Source organism: Gavia stellata, chromosome 5 (assembly GCF_030936135.1).
Source record: "Gavia stellata isolate bGavSte3 chromosome 5, bGavSte3.hap2, whole genome shotgun sequence".
Taxonomy (NCBI): domain Eukaryota; kingdom Metazoa; phylum Chordata; class Aves; order Gaviiformes; family Gaviidae; genus Gavia; species Gavia stellata.
This window is the reverse complement of record NC_082598.1, coordinates 12,603,718-12,624,325: the sequence shown is the minus strand read 5'-3', so window position 1 is coordinate 12,624,325 and position 20,608 is coordinate 12,603,718. Positions and strand designations below refer to the sequence as shown.

The window sequence follows — 20,608 nt, the reverse complement described above, 5'->3', positions numbered from 1 at the left end:
ATGCTGTGCTAACATGCAAATCTAAGATGAAGTGTATAGTTAGGGTTGATATCTTTATGAGACAAATTAGGGTATAATTGGAATATGCAGATAAGCTTCAGAGCACACGAATCCTTCTTCAGCTTTGAAACACAAGCAGCAAACTTCAAAGTTAAATAGAACTGAAACCTATTACTCTGAGTTTAATTATTCTTAGTTGAATTTAAATGAATCAGGCTAACTGGCAGAAAAAGCAGTTCGTGTCCATGGAAAAGGTGGAAGAAATGGTGGTAGAAGAACAGTGAGAAGGCTCTTGCATAACGTACAGTGGGAGAAGTAATTCATGGCCTGGGCAATGTAGAGAGGTTAAAGGGGCTGGGGGGAGGAAACAGAGAGATTAGGTTGAGCCAGAAAACCAAATAATTTGTTGAGATGATGATTTTTCAGTATCTATTCATTACCTTTAGGTGCCAGGCTCCTGCTCAGTCATTGTAAATGTATATAATCAATGAAGACGTAACAAAAGTTACTTAAAAAAATCCCTATACAGAACACTTCATTGTTTTTAAAAAAGAAATGGACTGCATGATAGACAAATGTCTATGATTATTATTGTTTATAATTACTATTAGCAGTGAAGTACTAAATCAGCAAAAGCTTGGGCCAACGCTATTACTGTCACCCTTGGCTATGTGCTGCCCACATGCTTATGTTGCCAGCAAATTTAGCCCAAAAGAATGGTCATAAAAATCTCATTTAACTAAAGCACAAAAATTAGTAAACTCTAACAATACAAGAGGAATGCAAACTTCAGCCTGCTACTTGTGACACTACATTAAATTAATTCTATTTCTACTTTAAATGTACATTAAAAGTAGATACTTGCACAACACATCATTGTCAATTACTATAATGTAGAACTATTCTTTTCTTGTACCAGCTGGCAAAGATCAGACGCGATCTTGTGTTGTTTCAGAACAATTACTATAACAGTGCTCTTTTAACCACTTCTCTGCTACACAGATTAGTGTAACTTTATGAATTTTAGATGGACTGTCTACACCATAGACCACTTTTACCTCGCAAATTAATTCTATAAAGGAACAGAGGAAAACGGAATGAGAGAGTAGAGTCAAATCTGTCTCCCAAACCACTTACCAATTCTTCTGCAAAAGGTTCCCCAACATCAGCAGTATTTATGATGTAATACAAATAATTTAGATATGGCACATTCTCTTCTTAAAGCTAAATTCCACCCACAGAAGCAGCAGGAACCAACTTTTCCCTCTCTCCTTCTCTGTCTCGCCACAAACAAATAAGATTTTTTTAAAAGTAAGAAAAAGGACAGACAAAGAAAACTAGACATAAGTCTTCTCACCTTTGCTTTTCGAAGGACATGGCCTCGACACGGAGAATTATTTGACGAGGGAGGTCGCTTCAGAGCTGCTGCGCTGTTCACAGGTATCGAGCATTCGGTATCACTGGTATCACAACTGGAGATTGGAGAGTTTTCCAAAGTTCGATGCTTGAAAATTGGAGACTAATAAAGAGTGAAAACCCTACATTGAGTTTCCTCCAAATAGTCACATGAGTAATATTTTCTATCTAGACTTAGAACTGCAGATTTTTTTTTAAAGAAACCATATTCATAATAATGATGGATAAATGAAAAAGTGGTTACAACAAAAGAAAACAAAGCAAAGTGTGTGTTCTGTGATGAAAATTAAAGTTTGTTTTCTGGGATTGAACAACATCGGGTCATCTGGGGAAACTGATACATCCCTCTGATCCTTCTGATGCAGCTACCCAGTTGCTTCTGACACAGATCCATAGCATGAGCCAGGGCTGCCATGCTCCATCGTGAATATGTGAGGTGCAGCCCTTGCAAAGGGTAACAGGGACTGATAGGGGACTGACACAAGTAGGTCTCCATCACTGCACGGTGAGTTGGTGCATTTAAATCTCCCTGGGATGGAGCAATGTCTCAGTTCACGCACTTTTACAATCATTGAGGACAATGAGGTATCAGCTTTTGCACATCATCCTAACACATACTGCCTGTGATTCCCATGTCTGCCTGCTCCCTGTTGCTGTAGAAAGTACATCAGGCGTAGGTGAAGAATGCAAATAATTCAGAAAGGCATTTAGTTCTGCTCTTATTTCCTGGGCTTAATAAACCTTTTGAAAACTCTCAGTTCCCACCCATTTTACTGAAGCTGAGAAGCTCATGGTACTGGGATTTGCATGTTCAATGGCTTTGCCTACCTGTGGGCTTGATGTTCCTGACTTGGGCTCAATAGCCAAGCCCAGTGTGATGCCACCAGCCAAGGCTTTCTTAAGGCTCTCCTTCACCTCAGTCAGTTCTAGCTCCAGGTTCACACGCTCAGCCTCTTTCTGCTTACACTCCTCTTCCAACTTCTTTAACTTGTCTTCAAGAATCACTTGGGTCTTCCTGCCTGTCATCCACAGCGATTTTATTATTTCAATAAGAAGCTTAAATTGACACTTACAGAAATTATTTTCTTTTAAAAACAGAAAGGAACAAAAAAATCAGTGACATCACAAGAAAGTTATGTACTTTGGAAAAAACTTTATGTAAAAAGTTTAGCAACAGAAATCAAATGCTTTCTTTCAGGTCCCTTCACTAGGTTTCTCGTCCAGTTTCAAATCAGTATTTGTTTTGTTATTTTTCCATGTCATGAAAATATAATTAGCCAGTCACAATAAAACCGTTCCCATATTTTGCTTGTCTGAAGTCCCCATCAGTGTAATTTCATAGGGGTGTGTGTATATAGATACATACATATATATAAAATATGTATGTAGAATAAGTATATACACCTATATATATATATAATTTTATATCTATATAGACGTTATAGAGTATTGTTTAACATCAAAAACAAACCTCAGGTGGTGGCATGTCTTCAGCACAGAATACAAAGCTATTTGGATAATTAAGCCTACCCAGGGCAGAACTGACCGGGTACCAGCAATTGACTCATACCAGCATTGACTTCAATGGCAGCACGTAGATCTTTTCGTTCTTTTCGGAGCTGAGCCAGCCTATTCCGAAGCGCTTCTTTCCTCTTTAGCAGCTCCTCCTCTTTGCTTTGCAACCTCTTTGCATCTGCCTCCACACGATTCTTGCCGTACTTGTACTGCTCCGCATCTGTATGTATTGGATTTTTTATGGTTAATTTATGGTTATTTATGGTTAAATTAACAGTAAACTCTAAACTATTCCCCAAGACTGAGCATCACATGAAGCATTTCATGGTTTGAGAAACTGCTTTACCATCCCTATTCCACCAACTTTTTCTCAAGGTCCATGATTCCTGGTGAGTTCTGAAGCACAGCTTTGGAAATGATATGGGATAGACAGTTTGTTCTCTACATTTAGACGGGGAAGATGAGAAATACCAGTCACCTTATAGCACATTGGTTTTGAAAAAAGGCCTTGCCTTTCTATGTAGTTCTGAAGAAGGAAAGGCAGCTCCTCTTTATCTCTGAATCCTTGATTTTTAATTGGAAGGGGTCAGAGAAAAAGCTACCTGTTTGCCCTTTTTGCCTGGTTTCCATTCTACTTCAAGTACTCAAAGCACACGTCTTTTCTCACCTGACATAAGAGATGATACAAGATGTTCAAAGATACAGATGATACAAAGATGTTCTCGCTTTTTTGATAATTGAGACCTTTCTTTTTCTTTTTTTTAAGTTCCCATATAAATGCTTTCATTTCATGGCTCACATGCATCTGTGGTCTAATTTATATCACATCCCCTTCTACACCTCTGCTCCAGTTGCAGCCTCAAGAAAAATAGGTCAGCTAACAGATCACCTTGTCTGTCTGCGTATCTGAAGGCAAAGTCAACTAAACCATTCCGGACAAATAGTTGTCAAACCAGTTTTAGTCGGTCTTTAGTAACCGAGATGCCTTTACTCCCACAACTATCTATTCCAGCACCAACTGACCGGCATGGTTGGAAAGATACATACTTTTTTCCTGAAGTCTAACCCAAATTTCTCTTGTTGTCATTAAATCCGTGACTTCTTAAAAATCTACCACGGGATTAAAAACCCACATTCTTTCTTTCTCTAGCAGAAGCTGTATTTTTGAATCCATATTTATAAAATAGGATTTTTTTTTTTTTTTTTTGTCTTTTCTTCTGAAAGCAAAGCAATCCCTGTTAGGGATTTCCTAGAGGCAATTCACCTGCCCAGAAGAACCCTCTTTCTGAACGTGCCGCTCACCGATTGAAATCTCCTCTCTCTGAGGAAGCTTTTGAGCTGTGTGGTTGTCTTCATCATTTTGTTATACCTTTTCTTTTTCATTAGTGATGAGTGCTTCCACTTTTGACCAATACAGTGTTCTCACATCTTTCTCAGCTCTTCACATGCCTCTTCCAAGAGGAATACAGAATTACTCTCTGCCCCAAATGAAGAATCATTATCCTTTTTTTTTTCCCTACTGCCCTCATGACTTTGCAGCCACAGGTCCACAACTCATATTTACCTTTCTCTGTATGACAACCCTTTATCTCGTGGCATGGCTGGAGTACTAATGAGTCATCAATGCACACAATATCTCCTATTCAAAGTCTTGCTGGGCATCTCCCGCTCAGCCTCTCAGCCACAGAAGAACACAGTGGTTCTTTATCTTGTTTGCTAAGAAGACAGCTATTTTGGGTATCCTCATGACTCCACTCACAAATGAGGCAACAGTGAGGAGATACACTTACTGGATGCGGTGCGCTTCACGCATGACACCGATTCAGATTTCTTCGGCTGGCTATTTAAAGTTCTCCCTTTTCCGGTGATCCCATTAGCAGTCGCAGGAGGCTTCTTGCCTTTAAACTGTTTGAAAACAAAAGTACAAATGGGCTCCAGCTATTCCTGTGCCATTGGCATTACAGTCACCCTTTCATCAAGGGCAAAGCTTGACAAAAAGCCGCCTGCTTGGAGAGCCTTAATAAAGTGCATTGATTGAGCTGGAGACGGCGCTTCCTCCAAAGACGTCGTCTCTGAGAGCTGCCTACTCAGCGGGAGCCACACCAGCAATCACAGGAAAACAAGGGGGTGAACTCCCCATCTCTGGTGGCATCGCAGTCTCCAAGTTATTTAAAACTGTGGCATTTACTGTATTAAGAAGGCCACTGCAAGGCAGAAAAGTTGTACCTTTGAACAATTTTATACAGTGAGGGTTCTTGAAACACAGGTTGGTCAGAGTTAATTTCATGCAGAAAAACCCAACAGGGTTCGCCACACAAAAATTCAACACTGTTTCTCATTTACTATATGACCTTGCCATCCTTGTGGTGCATGGATGATTTTTTTTTCAAAACAATATGATTATTACACATTTTTAAATGTTAGGAGTTAACATATCAATTTCCTCTTATACAACCTCTAGCTACTAATTAAAACGTTTTCTTACTTAAAAAAACACTCTCATAATGGCCAGACAAGCTCACAAGATTACCAAAACCAGCACATTTTATGTCCAAGGGGTTTCCATTTAGAGGGCTCCCCTGCAACGAACTGAACCCCAGGAAGAGCAACACTGTCCTGACTAATCATAGTCCTTCCATGGGGGATGCCTTAGCCGAGCACAGGGCATACGTGTGCCATGCTCTGGTCACCTGCTGCCAAAAGCTTTTGAGGACTGAACTGGGAATGCAACGAGAAGCCTGCTGCTGCAGCCAAGGATCAGGGCAATTTATTGCTTGGGTCCACCTCCGATTCTGCAACTTCACTGAAATCTAATATTCTGATAGGAAGTTTTTATAGCGGTTAAATGAGTTAACACGCAATATGTCAGGCACCTTATTCAAGGGAACCATTTATCTAACGAACTGTTCCATTTCAGATTAGATTGAAAAAACCCCCATCTTTGCGATACGTTCACAGGCTTATGCCGATGACCAGCTTTTGGAGACTGGCTGTGGGCTCTAGGGAAGGTCCCTGGAGTGGCTGTAAGCGAGGTTTGCTCTGCTCCCCAGGTGGGGTCTGCCTGTCTGCTACTGAGGCTGAGCATACAGGATTTCATTTCTCTTTAGCTTCACTTTCATTTCAGCTGAGGTCCAGAAGCCTGAGGCCATCCTCAGAAAGTAGCATAGACATAGGCTTAGGTTTTTCTCCGGGGAAGAAAATAACAAGCAGTAATTTAACTATGGTGTGTACACACTATATACAATACATTTAGTATATATATAATATATGTTATTACATATAAATTCACAATATATATAACCATAGTATATACAATATACAGATTAGTAAAATTCTAGACAGGCAAATTTGCTGTCACAGCCAGGTCATATTTCACTTTTCTTTTTTTTTTTGTCATCATGGCCTAAAGAGACAGAAGGCAGCTAGATGTGCATTCAGGTTAAGTTTGGAAGGTCACATCTATTTTTTTGTTATTATCCACAGTCTGTAAATCATCAAGAACTTGTGGGGAAAGCCTTTCCCAGGTGCCAATACTTCCACATCAGAATTTACAACTTCGCAAACCTGTTTCATCTGCAATGGACTCATGACTAAACTCCAAGCACTTCAGTACTAACAGTAAGGGACTGAAATAGCCCAAGGCCCTTAAGATAACAACCAGATAAACAGAACAGACAAAAAATAAAAAGCTTTGTTAAGTATTAAATAGTACAGTACCTGCGAGCCAGATCCCCTCCCCACAGCAGAGGTATTAGTGACAGACTGAGCAGAAGACAGATTGGATGAGACAGGGTATTTGTAATGGTTAGAGGAGAGTTTGTCAGTAGATAACCTATTGGGTTTTCTGTCAGCTGGCGGATAGCGCGCAAAGATTTTTGGAGACGGCAAGTTATCGTACAGGCCTGCGTTATCATAAAGCATTTCTTCTCCAATGTTCCTGCTACGAGAAGAAGGAAAGCCATCTTCTGGTTCCCACTGCAACACATACACTTTGGCAGTTAGTAAACAATACACCATGCAGAACCTCCTAAGTGAAATTAAAACTTTAGTAATTCTTTCGACCATAGCAAGCCCTCGGTGCTCAGCAAGCATATGCTTATTGCTTACACTTCAGCCAATCTATTTAGAAAGTGGGGGAGGACACATTGTGGAAAGGAAGCATTGCATTACATGGCTTGTAGCCTCAGTCCTGTGCATTTTCTGTAGTATGAGCAAACCACTACTATCCTATCACCCTTGCTGTTTCACAGGCTGCACCTTCAGTTGTTAGCTCTAGTACTGATGGGGCACAAGCAGACTGTGTTAACAGGGGGATAGTCACAGGCTACACAGAGGAACCTGTGGGATTATACTGGTATCTGTAATATGGCCTAACAGTTAGCAGAAGCCAAGAGTGTGGGTTTTTTTTTTCTTTTTCTTTCTTCAGGCTATATGTCTTTCCAGTGAATACCAGCAGCTGGTATGCCAGCATTACATTTTATTTGCTGGAGAATTATTATTCTGAGCTAACCAGCTAAAACAGCTACAGGCCATTCCTTTTTTTTTTTCTTTTCAGAAGAATGGAAAGCTCAACAATACTCCAGTGACTCATTCAATTAATCTTAAAAGAAACCAATCTCATTGCCAAATATCCTTCCTTAATCCAGCCTGGCTGTGGCAGTACACTACTCATACAAAGGCTTGAGCACATCCAAGAACTACGCATACAGACTACTCACCACACATGTGGTTGTGTGCTGTTCCCAAGAACGGCTTACTACCATCTTTCTGACATTACTAAAACATGACGGAGAACCGAACTTGCAGTCTGCTTAACACTTCTAAACGCTGAATTTCTCTTGAGTTCGGCCTTAGTGGGAGCCTTTATGAAGCAGCCAAATTAAGAGCTGACACGGGCTGTAGCCCGCCTGTAAATCTTCCTGAGGACCACATATTGCTGTGGGTTAACATCCACCATGTGTTAAACCCTATTACCATCTGCCTACAATCAGCTCTGCAATTTATGAAGATGGAAGTGACCACTGTGGTTCTCCTTTGGGACGAGCAGTACCTGCTGTCATGAGGAATGCAGCCCCAGGCACTAAGTGTTTGGGTTTCATTTTTTTTTTCAACAGACACCAAAAAGTGCCTGGTGTAAGTGAGTCCTTAATTTTGCCAGGTCTGGTGTGATCTAAAAAATACCCTCCTCAAGTGAGTATTATGTTCAAGGACTTGGCAAGAAATCATCAACAGGTAACTGCTTTCTAAATGCACGTTGGCTCACATGCAGGTTAATGTAAACAGTATGTCCCACACCCCTAATACTCTGTAGGTGTGAGAGAAGTTTGCAGCCCCAAACCAAAAAAATAGGAGTTCATTTGGAAACTGCCCAGTGGAGCTTTTTAGAGAATATAATTTTCAGATGTCCATGCATTCAACACATGCAAACCATTTGTTCTGTGCAAATTCAATTCTTACCGATCCATTTATGCAGGGAACATCATCATAATGAAGTGCCATTCCACTCGGACAGGCGTAGCCATTGGCAGTGCTTCCCCGATACGGATTTGTAGATATAACTCTCCTGTTCATAAAACTGAATAAAGCAAAATAAAAATAATAAAAACCAGCACTTGAACCTAGGTCTAAATGATGATTCAGTGGTATGTTCCCTGTATCTGATTATGTAGCCTGAAAGCACATATCTTCTCACTTTCTGCAGGAAAGCTGAGGACATTTTTCCTTCTTTTGCTACTCACATGTTGCTGCTAGCAGCCAATATTACAACATATGTTCCTGTACTCCATTCTTACAGTGAGGATACGACTGTGTGAAAGCCAGGAGGGCAACAGCTGTAACTGCTCAGTGGCATGTTTACATGGGAACCTGCTGATCTATGTTATAAAGCAGCTTGCCAGTGTCCCATAAAAGTTCCCTTGTTGTCTGCACTGGGGAGAAGCAGGTGTTTCTGGCTGCATGCACGTTCAGGGGGGATGCGACCTTAGGAACTGGGAGAAACAAGAATCAAACCCAGCAAAAATTTGAAAAAAAAGAAGTGGAACTTTGATGAAATCTAAGTTAATGTATCTATCAAAATTTGCTGAATATTTTCTTCCTCAAAAGCTGGGAATTTTTCATTTCCATGAGAACTTTTGGCTGGGTACAGTGTGCACAATGGTACTATGTCTCCCAACTCTCCTTCTGGGTAATAGTGCATGCAAATACTCTATGTTCATTCTTGCTCTGTTTCACACGGTGAATCTGAGCCCTCTGGATGCTTCAAAAGGGAGACAGATAACTAGATAGATAGATAGATAGATAGGTAGACAGACAGACAGATAGATGGATGGATGGTTGGATGGATATGTTTGTTTGTTTCCACCGTCCCCAAAATCAACATTGCAGCTTGTTCTACTGGAATTCTGCAGAACACATGCAAGAAAACAGAGCAGAAAATAGCAGAATTAGGCCCAGTAGTGATAATGACCCTAAGGGTGAGTTTTCCTTTGTAGCAGCTGCTGAAATTGAATGAGATGTAGAGTGAGATCCCAAATAATTCCTATAGCTTCAGGTGTATGTGAATGGGAAAACAAAGCTTTCCATCCCAAACAATGGAACTATTCAGACTCTGTGCTGACATTCATAAAATATGATAAAGCCCTACTAAAGCAGAGAGGGTCTTCTGTAGCACTGGCTGGAGCTCAAGAATGCTGTGGTTTCAACAGTTGCTTTCTTTTGGCTTTGGAATAACATGGAGTCCACTGAATTTCTCATTCAGAGGGAGACAGACCTCATCCAACTGTGGCTCACCTGAGCCACGGGAGATCCGGGCTCACCGGAGGGATGAACCAGCCCAGTTTGGTGTGAACCTTTCAGGGCAGGGCATGGGTGGAATAATCGTTAGACAGAAGCTTTTCTTACTTCAAACAAACAAACAACAAAAAGCGCAAGATAAATTCCACAATAAAAATGTTTTTAACTTTATCATATCTCACACTTCATTAGACATTATTAAAGGGCTGCATTTGTTTACTGTTCCTCTTAATGAAGAACATTACTCAAGTGTTTCTGGTTAGTCTGAAGGACGGCGTTTGGAGCCGTTACTGTATTTCTTTCTATTTATGTAAAGCGATGCATAATAACCATGTCTGAAAACTGGGTTATTCATTAATGACATCTGATGCACCTGTAGTATCTATTTCCACCACAAAGGAAGAGATTTATCTAAGTATCTGCAAACACTTCAAAAGCATTATTTCACTAAGCCTCATTAATCCTGTTTACAGATGCATCCATGTAAGTTAATTATATTCTGAAACTGCTAGATGGGAAAGCAAATGGAGAAAACCTGCTTGGAAGCATTTTTTCTTCAGCCTTTCCCAGATACCTCATGATTTAGATGAAGAAAATTGATGGGACTATTAATGAAGAGCCAATCGTTTTGCAAAGCATCAGTCTCAGGAAACGAATAACCAGTAATCCTGAAGTGACTGCGATAATCAAAGCTTTAATGATAACTGCAGTTAATTTGGAATACTGATATTAATTCTATAAAGGGCAGCAATAGTATTTTATTAAATACTTAAGTACACTTAAGTATCATTGTCATTTCTCATAATTTTCTAGGAGTAGTTGAAAATCAGCAGACAGCTACTCTAGTTGCTTATCAACAAGCTCTTACAGTCTTTTAAAGACACCCAGTGAATTTTAACTAATTCTTAATAGGGGAATTCTGCTATTTTGCAAGTTGTTTGACATTCCTTTCTAAGATGTGGTCTAGTTGCATATGTTTTTCAACTTGGCTCCAATTAATATCACATTTGTTCAGCGAAGTAAAGCCAAGCAGTATTCAAAGGAAAAGGTTTCCATTCTATTTCTCTCTTAAATGTGGTTATTGCTAGATGCTGACTGAAGCAAAAATACATGTCAGCACAGGATAAACTTTCTGAGCCCTATTAACTTCAAAACAAATATTAATGGAAGTCTGTAAACTAAGTGCATTTTGATTCTATCAAAATTATCTGGTTCTTACAAAACTGGGCTTGTGGTAACACTTTGATTTCTATCAGAAGTCATTCAAACTAGATTCTGAATGAAGTTGCCCATTTTCCCTTGTTAAAGCTCTCTCAACACCTGGCTAATGGCAGGAGAGTCTTCTTTTGGAAAACTCTGAAACTTTTGCCTTTTTTTTGCATTTTTAGTCTGTTTAAAGTTATGATGAGCAGATGGGGTGTGAGTCTCTAATATATTAAGTCACATGAATTCCAAATTTGTGGGAGTAGGCTCATTTTTGCAGCGAGATGAGGGATGACGCCTTTGCCAGCTGTCTTCTCAGGCCACCCCCTTTCTGACCCCGGGAAACCACGGGGTACGTCTGCAGCAGGGCATCCCGCCTGTCCCAACTGCTCCTTCACTCCCGTTTCTAAACAACCACCTCATCTAGCCAAGGAAAAATGACAGTCTCTTCTCACCAAAGACTGCTTTAATGCCTAAATTGATTTGAACATGTAAATCACTATATATGCTAAGTATGCATTACTTTTCTTAGCCCAGGATGGCTGATGGGGAATTCGCTGTACTGATTCACAATTTAAACAGTTTCCGTGCTGTGCCCTAGACACCTTCCCAATTTCCACCTCCTAAATTAAACCCCAGAAATCAATTGGACTGGTGTGAGCTTGATGAAGTTTTTAATTAATCAAAAAAGAACTTGAGAAGGAAACACTGAGAATGTGACTATCCAAGACTTAAATTTGCTGTGCATTTTCAGTGTACAGCACATATTGGCCAATATATGCTGTACATATTGGCTGTATGTACAGCAAATCCAGCCAATAGATAAACATGAACTACGTAGTTGCATATTTATTTAATTTTGAGCATATTTGTCCTCTTCCAGGGATAGTTCTAAGTCTTCAGGCTAAATAAAATATTAAAATATAGCATTTGATAGGGAGACTTACTGAAAATATCAGTAAAGATCTGAGTAAAGTTGGATGGTGTCTGCATCTTTTACAGAGCTTAGCAGGATGCCAACACGATAATCATAAACACATCTAACATGCTGCGATGCTGCAACACTCCAGGAGTTCAATATCTGGCAAAAGGGGGTGGATTTTGATAAGCCCTCTTGGCACCGGAGTTAACATACGGATATAAATTCTCACAGTACTGGAAACACCCGGGTAGCTGAACGCCTCTCACCAGAAGGTCTGTTTGGCAGCCTGGATGACGCTTGCCGTCATTTCCACGTCGATGTAGTCGTAGTGCAGAGCTCCGGGGTCTGTCGAAGACCCTGTTTCCGCCAGCAAAATTCCTATCCATCTGCCCATGTCTTCGGAGGAGGATGCCTGCGAGGAGAGGGCAAGGGCGTACATCAGGTCTTTCGTCTGCCACTGAGCCGAGCACTATTTCAAAATGGCGCATTCTTCTTGGCTGACAAATTGCTACCACGTTGTCTGAGAAGCTCTGGTTTCTCTCTGCTTAACTCCTAAAACCCCCAGGATTTCTTATTAAATCTGCTTTGCTAAAAGGAGTGCACTTTAAGTAAGCTATGGGCTCATCCGTTATGATGTAATACGAAGTGGGCGATCTCCAAAAAAGAAGAAAAAAATAATCGTTTAAGGCTAGTGGATTTAGATTCAAGTCATGCTTATTTTAGACTCCAGAAAATTGAAAGCTGTAACAGAATTATTTTCCTATGCTAGGCAGGGGGATTTTAGTTAGGATAACGCTTAAGAAAATCTTAGTTCTAAGTAGAAACAAGGAAAAAAAAAAAAAGAAATAGTAGAAGAAATTTTAGTGTTGGTTTTTGAAAAATTCCAATACATTTGTCTAGATGATGGCATTTGTATTCCTAATGGCAGAAATACAAACATGAGTACTTTTAAAATAATTTTTAATTTTTCATATTTTATTTCAAGTCACCAATTGCAAAGTTAAACAGTAACAAAATAAATAATGGGAAAAAAAGGGGAGGGGAAGGAAACTGCGGTTTCTAGATTTCTCATTCTTTTTAAATATTTCATTGCCTTCCACAGTTCCTTGAGCTGCTTTTTAGTTTTTCAACTTCTCTGAATTGCTCACATATAACAGGCTGGGTTGCAAGGACAGGAGACTAACGTGACCTGCAGTTGGATAGCTGAAATGGCGAGTGTCCATGCTGACACCGAAAACAAAAGGTTGCCTCCTCCTGTATCTTCATTATACTTGGCTTTAAGCGTCTTCTCATTTCAGCTTTCAAAATATAATTAATAAAGCCCCTCAGAAAACCCTGACCCACCTAACACAGATGAAGGTATGGCCTTCGTAGAGCCAGGATTGTGCCAGGGTGTACACACGTGTGATGTGTCAAGAGACTCACCAGGATGCTGGCACACTCTATTTTCTTCCTGCAGAATTATCTTAATACAGATACAGACTGAGCAAAAGTGGTTCACATAAGTAGCAGACAAATGAGAGTAAAGAGCTCTAGAGTTCCCATCAACAGTGATCCAGTATTTAATTATTGCTAAGTTATTTACCCAAAGTAATTATATCCCTGATGTAAAAGTGTGTATAGAGTAGGAGCAAAGATATTTTAGTAACAGGTCAAGGGAAGGTCAGTGTAGTGAAAAGCATCTTACTGTGAAGATTTTCTGAACTGCATTAAATTTCAGTTCTCTCTCTGCCTACAACTCTTTAATATTTTTTTCTCCTTCCAGTATTTATTATCCAGCTCTGCAATAATATTATTCCAAAGATTTTTTTTTTAATGGCCAGGCTGTATGAAAGTGCTTCTCTAATTTAGCTGTGGGTGTTCCTACAAGTCATAACTATTAGCAACCACCGCACCTCAAGCACAGCAACCTCCTGCCCATTTCGGAGCAGGCGGAAGGTCAGGGGATGCTTCGAATCCAGTCCCGGGATGACTTCGCAGCCACGGAGAGGTATAGAAACAATGTGTGTCTTCAGATCTGTCCTATCCTTGTGGAAAATGAGTTTATTATCTTTCACTCTGCACCAGCGCTCACGCCAACGGTTATTTGAGAGCACGTTGAGATATCCTGCAATAAAATGAAACATGAGATATTTTACTCCTGACTTTTTTTTGAAAAGAAAAAAAAAGAAACTTACTTTTCAGTGTAACACTAGCACTTAAACAACTTATCCTTCTTATAATAGAAAGTCCAGATGGATTTTAGGAAGACTAATAAATGACCCTGCCCCACTTCTCTTAATGAAAACTTTCACTGTGCCAATAACCTAGACAAAAATCATATAAAGATGTGATCCCGCTCACGTGCAAATGGCTGTTCTGTGTTAGTCACTGCAGCGGCTGGATGAGCAGGAGCACACTGATCCCCAAGACTTTAGTAAGAATGGGAGAGGGACGGTGATAAAAAGGTACGTACACAGCCAGTGTGCTCACACAGAAGACCCCCCTTCTCCACGTGTAATGGCTTTGATAACTGTGGCTGATTAAAATTTTCTGGGAAAATCACAGCTCATATTATACAATTAGGTGATGAGCCACCTTCTGTAACATCCAAAATCAGTGTTTTAAAGACCTACTAAGCATTGATGTTATGTGTTCTGATTTCATTTAGAAAGAAGAATGCACGTTTGGTTTGCAACTTTTAAAGCAGAATTTAAGAAATCGCTAACGATGCCAAAAAAAAAAAATTTCGTATTGGTTTAAAATTCAAGAAGTAAAATGTATATGAAATGTAGCTAAACTTTAAGACAAAAGCTTAAACAAAGAACTTTTTTTCCCAGGGATAATACAGTACCCTTACAACAAATCAAAATTTCATTAACAAATTGCCTTTAAAAAAAAATGCTTTTCTTATCATGTTCTATATTGGATATAGTGTCTAGACATATAATATCATTAAATGGGCAGTGTTTTGTGTTTTTCCTTCTGTGTCCCAAAGCAACAATCATTCCATACTCAAACGCTAAAATCAAGACAATGACCAATTTTCCTGACTTATTTAGTTGGGGAATGAAAAAAAAAAAAAGATCTTTTGCTTCCACATTACGAATGGTACATGAATTCAGCATGTTTCTGCTTCCAAACAGGCTATGAAGAGGGAAACAAATGATATCTTGCACAGGCCAGAATTTATGTAAAAAAAATGTCTTCTATCTCAGGTCTGATTTTCATTTAATCCTGTTGGATAGCTATCTATCTCTTTGGTTTTCATTAAAACTATGACTTATCTTTAATTTTTCTGGGTTTCCCTTCCAACATTATGGTTCCAATGTCAAAGCTTGATCCAACAGGATATAGCAGATCACAATTGCGCACATCTTGGAAGGTACCATAAAAATAGGAGAATGTGCACAATCCTCTGATTTTGGCTCCTTGTGATGATCACACTCTCCAGCTCTCCTCCCTCCTCCTGTAACAAAACCCTGTATAGCTGTGCATTATAATACAGTCCCTAGAAATGAGAAACCCTTCACGTTCAAGCCAGATGGCTTGTTTTGGAGTGAGAGTCCTTTTTTTGAGACAGCACTTTTTTTCCCCCCTTTGCTCCCAATGCACCTCTCAGAAAAGCTCTTCCAAACCCTCCTACTTCATTTGAATGAAGCAGGATCCCATGCTTTTCCTCCCACATATCCCTACTTAAAACTTCCAACAGCTGACATGACCAAAATGCCTTGAGTGTGTTCCCAGTTGGGGCATTAGCACTTCAGCTTAGCCCAGGTGGTCAAAGACCAGTGCTGCTGTAGGGAAGAGCCTTGCCATGACTCTTGAGTGCAGGTGGGTTTCCACTTCCACTCTAGCTGGGTGTCCCCTGCAGCCCCGCTGGGGTTTTCACTTTGTTCATGGGAGGTAGAGCCTTTTAAAGTGTAAAAGCCTTCAACTGTGGAGCAACCTCCCAGAGGGCATTGCACTGAGCCAAATTTCTGGTGGTGAGAAACTCCTTCTGCAAAGACTTCCTGCAATGACCAAAGCCTAGACACTTATATATTTTCCCATAAAATCTGCAAGTGGTGTTGAGTAGAGCCAAATGCAGGCAATAGTAATGGCTATACTTCTGTCCATATCCAAAATAATGATAGAAATACTAGGAATTAGATTGTACAGCTGCAGTTAACATCTCACATAATACAGAATAATCAGTGGAGTATGAGACCCCGGAAGTTTGAGCTTTTATGGAAGCCAGATGCTTCAGACAATGCATCTGGCTGGACACAGCTTTTCCCAGCTGTTCTTTTGGTTGATAAATCACATCTGTACTTAGCTGATGTATGGATATATATACACACACTTATTTAATCAAAGATTTCTTATGTGAATGATTCCCAAAGCGTGGCTTGAGAGCCACCTATGATCTATGAAGTTCTCACTGGTGGTCCATGGGTCTGCTTCTTTCACATCGGGCAAGCATCTATCACACTTCATGCATCGATGAGTTCTGCCAACTCTGCCTAATGACAGATTTCTGGGTTTCCCAAAGTTTTCCTAGTCAATTAAAGAGGAAAAGGCAAATCCAAATTCAGAAGCTGGTGCAACTGCTTCACAGCTTTCTTTCTATGGAATTTTTGGGTTCAACCTTATTCACGTATGGAATTGTTACTTAATACTGGAGCACCAGAAGGCAAACAGGAGAATGTAAACACATTGCATTGTTTGAAAATACCAGAGCTGTGAGGACACCAGCTAAGTGCATTGCACAAAGTCCTAAATCATGAGCAAACATTAACAGCTAAGATACAAAACATAAGTATTTTCTGCATGCCTTTTTATATACTTCCTTGGTGCTGCCAAGCACTACAGCTGTCATATGGAGTGATTGACATCAGGAGTTAAAAGATCTTACTAGAAATTTGTTACTTCATTCTAGTTTTGCCCAATATGAACCACTTTAAGAACCCACAGTTAAACTCCAATCACTTTGGCTGAGGCGAGTCAACTGCTGTCTTGATTGCTATCCCATAAAACCTCACCACGATCCATCATAAAAGACTTGATCCCTTCCCAAGAACCTTCTTCTAATTCCTAGCATAAATTTATTTCATAGTCCAGCCTATATTCATTTTATAGCCATTCGTTCGAAAACAGCTCTTCTTTCTTTCTGCTTTTTGTCCCCACTTCTCTTCCCCCTCACCTTTGCAAAGAGCAACGATATTCCTTCTGAGCATGTGCAACCATTTTATTTTAAAAGTCAAGTACTTTTAGTCTCTTTTCAAACGATAAGCTCTTGATTACTCTAATCCTCTTTCAGTCTGAGTGTGTCCTTCTGATGTTGGGGGAAAAATTGTAGCAGTAAAAGCAATTTTATAGGAATTTATAGGCTAGAATTTTATGACGTTTTAGTGGCAATGTGCGTTTAAGACTCAAGGAGAAAAATCACTTACCACATGTTGGAACATCTTCTTCAGCTGATGAGGTCTGTTCATCTGTTGATGGCTTTTTCTTTCCTAAACCAATGATCTTTGTTATTTTTTTCCCCGTTACTTTAGTCACAGTGCCCTTGGCTTCTGTTTTTGAACTTTTTTTCCTCTTCACTATTAAGAAAACAAAAGTGTGTATTTTAGTGTGTTTAAATTAACCAATGAATAGAGAGAACCTGAATAAAAATAGTAGTTCAGACAAACAATCCTGTACTGCATGAATGTTTGTACAAAAGTTGCAAACTGCAATGAGATAAACATTATATGCCCTCTCTAACGCAGATGCATATAAATAACCTCTGTGCTATAAAAATCATGGCATTCAGAAGGCTAAGAAAAACAAAAATCAAGCTTCCAATTTAATTTAGTCTAATCAAGCTGAAAGTCTCTTTCCACAGCAGTCATCTTCTAATTTATCAGTATGACTGAGGTACCTGCATCTAAATTTAGCTCATATACACAAGAATAAAAATCCAGCCAGACGATCCTTCATTGTTCCTAAACATTTATCTCAAAGTACTTCAACAATTAAGTACACAACAATGACAGAATATGCTTGCCTAGCAAAGATACTCCTGCCATGTTCAGGTATCTTATCACAATGGACCTTTTAGAAAGACAAGACTTATAAATTAACTACTAACAATTAAATTAGTGGGATCAGTATGAGCAGTCAATGGTTAGAAGTGGGCACTTTTCATGATCGTGAGGGCTTGGAAAGAAAAAGCTCTGCTGAAAAGAGGTATTTTGCTAACATCCAGTCTATGCTTCCATTAACTTAATACCATACTAGTAGTATTACAGCTCTGTGCACTGAGGCATGTTGAGCTGCTGAACATATCATGGCAAGGACTACGGATATAATTTTTAAAAGTGCCTACCTGACTAAAATCCTAACAAATTAAAAAAAAAGTTTCTAAGATTAAACAGAATCAGAAAAAAAGACCTTTTATTTGCAAAACAGAACAAACGAAATGAACTTTCAGAAACTGCATTCAGCGGCCTAATTTGGATTCCGTCAAGAGAGCAAAAGCCTCTCTGCTAACTGAAAGGGCAGCAAAACTATCCATCAGCTTGCCCTCACACATGATTTTGATCAAAAGTACAGTTAGGATAGTTACTGATTGAATTGCTGTAACTTTATCTCTGACACATCAATTCCCTTTGCAACAGGGAACATTTAATGGTTATGGACTTGTGTAAACTGAGGAAAAGAAGAACACAATGTTCATATGAGAAATGACTATATGAATTGATGAACTGGGAAGAAGAATGCATGGAAAATAGAGAAGCAGTTTGGGACTCACAATGGGATAATTTATCATATTTAGTTTAATTGTTAGGAATCATGGAACATTATTTAGAAATAGTATCCGTAGCCTGGACTGTACACATCTGCTGCATGTGGTGCTGAGGGGGAAAGGCAGCTTTTCAGGCGTGGATAGCTGTTCACCAGCAAACTCCAATGCAGCGACGCACATGTGCAAGCAAAGGTCTAATTCTCTCTTCCTAAGGGAAGGGTGTTCACAACTTATAATGTGCTCTCTAAACGTGCAATGAGCTCCCGTGTTTGAGGGAGGAAGGCTGCCAGTTCCACCTGCTCTGTCACCCGCTGCCTGAGGGAAGACCCGAAGGCAGCACCTGCCCGCAGACAGGTTTCCGTCCCGCGCAGCGGCAGCCCATGACCGGCTGTGGCTGTTGAGTGGGGAAGAGAGGAAAAGCACTGAAAAAAGCCAGAGATTGAGAAAAACTCATCTCTCTGAGACAGAAGCCCAAAGGAACCATTCTCAAGAGCATGAACAGACCGTGGAATAAGCCCATTTCCGTGCTTTTTTGTTTTTCTGTCCTATCTGCCCTTCACACTGCTGTTTTATTTTCCTGCAGAACTGAGAGGCAGCAGAAATAAGGCCTTCATGACTTAATCTTTCCGAGTCTAAAGGATATACTGATTGCCTGCCTGCCAGTGATTTTTGTCACAAGAGCCTTTTCTTCTCATTTCCTTCCCCACAGCAAAACGAGCAGCTGGTTAAGAGCGGAGTAGAGGCTGGCCGATGGGTGACGGCTGGAGATGACTGCTCTCCGGAGGGTCCCTTCCCATATACTCCCGTAAGCGTTTCCTATCCATTGTTTAAAAAAATAGTGTAACTTCATCCAGAACCACTTAAAATGATGCCAGGGCTATTTTAACATCCTTGCAGTCATTAATGCCTATTATTTTTATCACTACATATTGAAGGTCACAATTTTCAAAAGCAACTGGTATTTTTAATTACCTTCCTTGAGAAATCTAAGGTGGGCTAGTTTTCCAGCAGCACATGCTCCATCAGCGTGCCTCTTGTGGGGCACCTGAGCCACCAGGCACTTTTGGACATCATGGACCACACAACTTTTGGGTCACAGATATTTCTCAGCAGGTTTCAGAAGCTAAAACAGTAGTGCACTTTTTGAAAGCTTAGTAGAAGATTTTATAGGGTGAAATCTAACCATGTACCACAACTTCTAGAAACAACAAAACCTGGCGTTGTTCTATACTGTTGGGCACGTCAGAGATCTGTATAGTCAGGAAATGTTGGAAAACGACCCAGGGAGAAGATAAAGGAAATTAGTCAAAAGGCGAGACAGCGCTGGCACCAAGGCCAGTATTGACATTGTGCTCACTGCAGCTCACATTACCCTTCAGCTTGACAGCTGCAGAAACACGTCTTATCTAAATGATACCATTGCTATATGGCAAGTTAACAAAGTCACAGAATTTCTTCCGCTCTGGGGAGCAGAGAGGGGGGTGGGGAAGAGAGCATACGGGTTGAGTTTTTTAGATATAACTCAGACAGAATTCCCTCTGGGTTTGGGATGTGCCTCTGGTAGATTATAAGGACTACAAAACATGCATGGCTCCAAAGCAGCACATGTAAAATTATATACATATATACTCACAAACCCACTGATAATACACCATTATATACATTTTGGTATGTTATTATAAATAATCATACATAATAGTTTATATATCTGTATCTGTGTATACACACACATATATAAACTGTGTATATGTGTATGCATACATAATATATACGTAATGCTCATGATTCTTTCCTTCTAGTATTCAATGATAGCTTTTTTGCTTAGAAGCTATATACCCACTATTTATGTTGCCACTGTACAGTTTCAGTTACTAAAAGCAACAGTTAGTTGCCTATAGTGGTCGCCCAAGCATTAAAAAACTGTACTTTTGAACACACAAAAGGCCAAGTCAAAATTCCTATATTCTGTTTCCTTATACTAATTATATTGATTTTACCTGCACAATGAC

At 39.8% G+C, this 20,608-nt stretch overlaps 1 protein-coding gene across 2 annotated transcripts in view; it reads right to left on the bottom strand.

Moving 5' to 3' along the window:
* Positions 1 to 20,608, bottom strand: part of AFAP1 (actin filament associated protein 1) — a 65,418-nt gene that overhangs the window by 6,921 nt on the left and 37,889 nt on the right. The window contains exons 8-16 of one of the 2 annotated variants that reach the window (XM_059817769.1): positions 17,263 to 17,412; positions 13,744 to 13,955; positions 12,115 to 12,260; positions 8,389 to 8,506; positions 6,649 to 6,906; positions 4,722 to 4,836; positions 2,987 to 3,151; positions 2,245 to 2,435; positions 1,358 to 1,519 (exon numbers count right to left, since the gene is read on the bottom strand). In XM_059817769.1, the coding sequence (XP_059673752.1) occupies positions 1,358 to 1,519; positions 2,245 to 2,435; positions 2,987 to 3,151; positions 4,722 to 4,836; positions 6,649 to 6,906; positions 8,389 to 8,506; positions 12,115 to 12,260; positions 13,744 to 13,955; positions 17,263 to 17,412 (1,517 nt within the window). The remainder of the gene's footprint in view (positions 1 to 1,357; positions 1,520 to 2,244; positions 2,436 to 2,986; positions 3,152 to 4,721; positions 4,837 to 6,648; positions 6,907 to 8,388; positions 8,507 to 12,114; positions 12,261 to 13,743; positions 13,956 to 17,262; positions 17,413 to 20,608) is intronic. The other variant, XM_059817770.1, reaches the window with a different exon arrangement.